The sequence below is a fragment of the Drosophila obscura genome, unplaced genomic scaffold (assembly GCF_018151105.1).
Source record: "Drosophila obscura isolate BZ-5 IFL unplaced genomic scaffold, ASM1815110v1 contig_137, whole genome shotgun sequence".
Lineage (NCBI taxonomy): Eukaryota > Metazoa > Arthropoda > Insecta > Diptera > Drosophilidae > Drosophila > Drosophila obscura.
In genome coordinates this window covers 2,309,760-2,315,759 of record NW_024542721.1, presented here as the reverse complement: position 1 = coordinate 2,315,759, position 6,000 = coordinate 2,309,760, and the positions used below count along the sequence as shown (strand labels likewise).

General features: G+C 48.0%; 1 protein-coding gene across 1 annotated transcript; it reads right to left on the bottom strand.

The window, feature by feature from the left end:
* Positions 1-427: 427 nt before the first annotated feature.
* Positions 428-1,629, bottom strand: LOC121405072 (mitochondrial chaperone BCS1-like). Its single transcript, XM_041595669.1, has 2 exons — positions 633-1,629; positions 428-539 (listed from the first exon to the last, which is right to left on the bottom strand). The coding sequence occupies exons 1-2, from the start codon at positions 1,612-1,614 to the stop codon at positions 448-450; spliced, it is 1,074 nt and encodes a 357-aa protein (XP_041451603.1). The 5' UTR covers positions 1,615-1,629; the 3' UTR covers positions 428-447.
* Positions 1,630-6,000: the final 4,371 nt, after the last annotated feature.

The following is a 6,000-nucleotide window of genomic DNA, read 5'->3' as shown; positions in this document are numbered from 1 at the left end:
AAGTGTATCTTAAAATTTCGCCCCCTTCCGTCCCCACAAAGAACGAAAATCTGTGGCAGCCACAATTTTGAAGATACAAAGAAACTGAAAACGCGGTATCTTAGAGAATTACCAACGAACGTTTACTTACTCCCTGTACTGTTAAGCGAAAAATTCACTGCTGTTATACCCACGCGTTAGTGCCAGCTCATACAAAAAGCCCTCTGTTATGTTTAACAGATATTTATCGATTACCAAATCGGGCTTCCACACCTGTTCAGAAGAATCCACTATTTGTTGTTGCCCTGACCTATTTTTTTCAGATTCAATTTTGAGGTTGGTTTAAATCAGGGCTCGGAACGGCCCTTTCTATTATTCTCAGGAAAAGGTGCTGCTGCAGTGCCGCTCAATAATAAATAAATAAATAAAATAAAGACATACTATATGGTTCGGATTAAGAAAAGTGGATTATTTATTAATGCTTAAACAATTCTCCCAAATATCTTCACTACAATTAATAACAGTTTGTGGGGAAGATAATTTATGTTTCATAAAAAAACCTTGAATTTGTACACGCTGCGCAAATTCTAGCTGGAACTTCCTAATGGGGCGTGGGTATTTCCGTCTTATCAAAAATTAGTTTTCATAAATACATTTCTTGCTAATTGATAGTTTACCAACCAGTTTACAGTTTAACAATCCACTAAAAGTTATTCTGTTAATGCCATCGTATGCAGATTTTTGTTGCAAAGTTAACTCCCGAGAAGCGAATGCTGCATCAATATCTTCAAGTAAAATTATGGTTTGCTCTGGTGCTACATTCAAAAGATGGTTAAGTCGATCATCGGTAAGGCCTCTTTCAGACAAATTCAATAAACAAACGCTATATTCCAATTCTCCAGCCAAAGCAGTTATGAAACTAGATTTTCCGCAACCTGGGGGTCCGTAAAGTAAGTATCCACGACGATAAGGAATCCCCCGTTGAGTATACCAAATAGAACTTTGAATAAAGTCATTGCAATCACCAATAATCTTTTCAGAAACTCCATGATCTAATACTACCGAGCTAATTGGACGACGTCGTCGGGGATGACCAAAAGCCCTCCATTCTGCGCCCATAGCAGTATAAAAAAGAGTTTTAACATCGGTAGCTTGTAAAGCCAAATAGCGAGCTTCATCTAAAATATCAGAATAAATCTGTTTATTGTTTCCAAATGCTGTTAATGTCACCGATTCCCAAGGCACGCCCATGTGCATGTCCAATGTTTGCTGTTCTCTAGTCCGCTCCACTTGAATCCAATTTCCTTTATATTTAAATATGTGTTTTCCAATACTTGGTATAAAATTATAGCTGGTTTTAATTTGGCCATTGTCGTTTTGGATACAGTTTGTTTCTACACTTAAATGTTGAGTTTTGCGGGCTCCTTTAATTGTTATCCATTTTAATAGCCACTGATATGATTTATCTCTACATGGAACTTCTAAAGTTATCATCATATGTCGACGAAACAGAATTATTCCCCCTTGAAGGCCTTTTCTTAATATTGCAGCACCAGCGCCGATTCCAAACAAACCGAAGCCAGCACCAAAATAGGGATTTGTTGATAAATTTGACAAAAGTTCGCTCCATGCCATTTCACCTAAAAACAAATTTAACAATTAAAAAATAAGTAATGAACTTTTAATACTAGTTATGTTAAAAAATTTTATTGTATCGACCTGAATGAAGAAGGCCGAGAATATGGATTTCATGGCGTACAACTCCTTATTTGTTAGTTATTAATTTAAATACGCACGGTACAAAACTAAGCTTAAGACGGTAAAAGGAATGGTTTGAAAGCCGAGGGCGAGAAGACGTCAAATTCGAGAGTCCTTGGATGCGACCGTGGCACCGGGTCGACAATGAAGGAGAGTCCGCCGCGGCTGCCAATTCCAAGTTAATGGATATTAGGTTAAAAATAAATGAAGCAATAGCTGATGCATCAAATAAAATAGACCCTCACTTTGACGTCAATCATAAAAATTGTAAGATATGAGAAACCAGTCAGACCACATTTCTTGTATTAATTAGCACATTAAGTTAATTTTTATACCCGTACTCAAAAAGAGTTAAGGGGAATATTAGATAAGATAATAATATTATTATTAGATTATCAGATATTACTTTTAGCCATGAACTTTTTAGCGGCATCTACTCTTAAAAAATAAGCTACTCATAAATAAAATTGTATGTATTTCTAATTTTGCTACATGTAGTGGGTCAGCAACGGCAAAACGGTAAGATATTATTTTCGGAGAGTTGGTCAACCAATTTACTTCCACTCTATATAATTATATTCTTGATCAACAGCAATAGCCGAGTCGATATAGCCATATCCGTCTGTCCGTCTTGATGAGCGACTAGATCGCAGAGACTATAAGAGCTAGAGCAACCAAATATTGTTTCCAGACTTATGTGACATCACACTGCCACAAGAGTGTCTTAAAATATCGCCACGCCCCCTTCCGACCCCATAAAGAACGAAAATCTGTGGCATTAGCCCATTAAATCTGTTTATTAGCAAATTTTGTTGAGGGTCAAGGACAATTTCTATTTACAATTTACTATATTAAGTTAGATGCGGGACCAACGGATGAAAACGGAGATTGTGCAACAATAATTTATATATTCCTGGTGGCCAAGTCGGACGAATCGATGCGGTTCCGGCTCCCAACCGGTGCGTCGCATCTAGCCCCTTCCTGTAGGACTTGATCCTCGCCGCCTCAGCCCAGATTGGGGCTGCGTACATCATGACCGCCTTTCGGACTGACTGAAGCAGGGGTCTGCGGCCTTGTTTGGGTCCCCTCGTGTTCAGCATCATGCGTGACAGGGCCCTGCCTAGGACTGCTGCCTTCTTGCTGGCTGCTTCGAGGTGCTCGCGGAAGGAGAGGCGAGTGTCCAGCAGTACCCCAAGGTAGCGGATTGCTCGCGAGGATGTGATCTCGACGGAGCCGACACGCACCGTCGCAACCTCCACTTTCTTGCGGCTGGAAATCAACACCGCTTCCGTCTTGTGATCAGCCAGCCTTAGGACTACTGATGTCAGCCACTCTTGGATCACGGCCACCGCTTGGTTGCACCTGGCCTCCACTTCTCCGAGGTGCTTGGCAACCACTACCAACGCGACGTCGTCTGCAAAGCCTATTGTCCGAGTATCGGCAGGGAGCTGTAGCTTGAAGATAGCATCGTACATTACGTTCCAGAGGGTCGGGCCGAGGACAGAGCCTTGGGGAACGCCGCATGTGACCTGGTACTCCACGGTGCCGCAGTCGGTGTCGTACAGCAGCCTCCGGCTTTGAAAGTAGTCCTCGATAATGGCCACCAGGTAGTCTGGGATTCCCAGCCGCTTGAGGGACCTGAGGATGACGTCCCACCTCGCCGAATTAAATGCGTTTTTGACATCCAATGTGACAATGAGGCAGTACTGCTTCCGCCCTCCAAGCCACCTGGTGCCCTCTATGGCTTTTGCCGCGATGTCCGTCACTATGCGGATCGCGTCAGTTGTCGATCTTGCCTTCCTGAAACCGAACTGCATGGGGGACAGGTCACCTGCCTGCGCAATTTCGGCTTGGAGCTTCCTGCAAATGCAGCGCTCCAGTGCTTTGCCCACGTTGTCGATTAGGCAGATGGGCCTGTACGACGAGGGGTCCTCGGGAGGCTTTTGAGGCTTCGGCAGCAGGACTAGCTTCTGGAGCTTCCAAGGCGTTGGGAAGACTCCTTCACGGAGGCACATGTTGAAAGCCTGCGCGAAATCCGACGGGTGCGCGGTCATTGCCAGCTTGACTGCGGTGTCAGGGATGCCATCCGGGCCTGGCGCCTTGCCGGTTGGGGTTGCTCCAGCGATTTCCAGGATTTCGCTCTCCGTTATGTCGCTCCATCCGATGTGGCGATAAGGAGTTCGCGACGGGCTGACAGCTGGGTCGACGGTAGGGAAGAGGCTTTCGACGATGGTTTTCATTTTAACGGGGTCAGCCGTGGTAAGGGGCTTCACCGCGTTAAGCTTCTTGACTATCACCTTGTAGGCGAGGCCCCAGGGGTCGTTCTCCTCTTGCTTCCTCGGATAAGCCTTTTAAGAGCACGGCGTTTCGCTGCGTACTCCTGGGACATCAATGGGAAGGCTTGGGATCCCCTCTCGCGAGTTTGGCGTCTTCTAGCACGAATGCATTCGGTGCGAGCCTCGGAAATCTCCATGCTCCACCAAAAGACCGGCTCGCGGTGGCGAGAGTGGCTTCTTTGCTGCCTTGTGCTTGCCCTACATGCCGTTGTCAATGCGCCGATGAGGTTCGTTGCGCAGTCCTCTGCGGTTCCCGGGGCCTCGGGAATGCTCAGCTCTGACAAGAAGATATCCGGCCTGAGGGTTCTGGCATTGAAGGTCGTCCTTGGTTGGAGAGCTGTCCCTTGTGGGTGGGCCTCGATGCTGCAGATGATAGCGTTGTGGTCACTAGCCGTGTATGCGCTGCTGAGTCCCCACGCTGTTCTCCCAAAGAGATCGGTGCTGCAGAAGGTAAGGTCGATGATAGATCCCAACCCAGCTCGGGAGAAGGTGTGCTCTGATCCGGTGTTGAGAAGTTGTAGCTCTAGAGTGGCAAAGGCTTCCATGAGAGTGCGACCTCTAGCGTTGGTGGACCTCGATCCCCATTCCTCTGACCAAGAGTTAAAGTCGCCGGCCATGATGATGTTTGGCCGTCCCCTAGCGTCGTCTGCTATCTCATCGAGAATGGCTCCGAACTCCTGGATAGATAGGCGTGGTGCCAGGTAGCAGCTGTACAGCCAAAACTGGCCAACCTTGGCTCTTCTTACGTAGCCGTTTCCCCTGCGAACAGACTCAGCTTGGGGGGTGGAGTGCCCGCATACCCATATCGCTGCCGTTTTCGTGCTATCAAGAATGTAGTTGGTGTTGCTGGTTCTGCGGTATGGTTCGGAGAGAACTGCCACATCCGCTGTAGTTTCTCTAGCTGGCAGAGTAGATTCTGCGCAGCTTCGCAGTGGTTCAGGTTTAGCTGCAAAAACCTCACTTTGCTATCCGTTTCTTAGTATCTGCTCGTCTACCCGGGCATCTCTTGCTGCCAGCTATGTGGTCAGTCGCTGCCGGATGCTTTTCTGCACAGAGAAAGCAGCTTGGCTCGTCCGTGCATCCGGCTACTTTGTGGCCACTCTTTCCACACTTGTAGCAGCAGTTGCTGCGGTCGATGTTGCTCGTACACCTAGCTGCAATGTGCCCGAACTCTAGGCATTTAAAGCAGCGCCTCTGGCCTGATCGTTCTACGATCCTGCATCTCGTCCAGCCAATCTTTATTTTGCCCACCTCAGTGAGACGCTTCTCCAATGGGTACGCGAGTCCAGCGATAGCCACCTGCGAACTTCCGTATCCCGGGCGCAGGGCCCTGATGCTTCCTACACCCACCGGATGCTCCAATTGGGCAGACATTGCCTCGGCGATCTCTTCCTTCGTGGCTAGGTCGTCGATGTCGCGGATCTCGACAAACGCTTCGCTTACCACCGCCCGGACGCCTGCCTGAGTGCCAAGCACCTGGCTTATATCCTCCGTTAGCTGGGCTGTGTTCTCCTTTAGCGCACCATTCAGCTCTAGCCATTCCCCTTTGCTGTCCGTCGGACTCTGTCGACATTGTTGCCGACTTCCTTCAGCTTGCCGTCATCCCTCCTGGTCACCATCCTGAGAATGTCGCTGTAAGACAGGTCTCCTGTAGTGGCAATTATAATAGCGTCTGGCCTATTACGCTTGGGCGGGTGGGATGTAGTCTCTCTGGGTCTGTTTGGTCGTACTACCGGCGCTTGGCTAGGCCGGCTTCTGGGCCTGCTGCTGACAGTAGACCATGTCTCTGCCTGCGGTGCTTCTACCGTTTGTGTCGATGCCTCCGTTAGCTTGCCTACGAACGGGGATGTCTGTTGGTCCGCCGTCTCAGGTGTGTGGACTTTGAGCTGCTCCTCTTGAATCCTCGCGCACATTGACGAGTGCAACT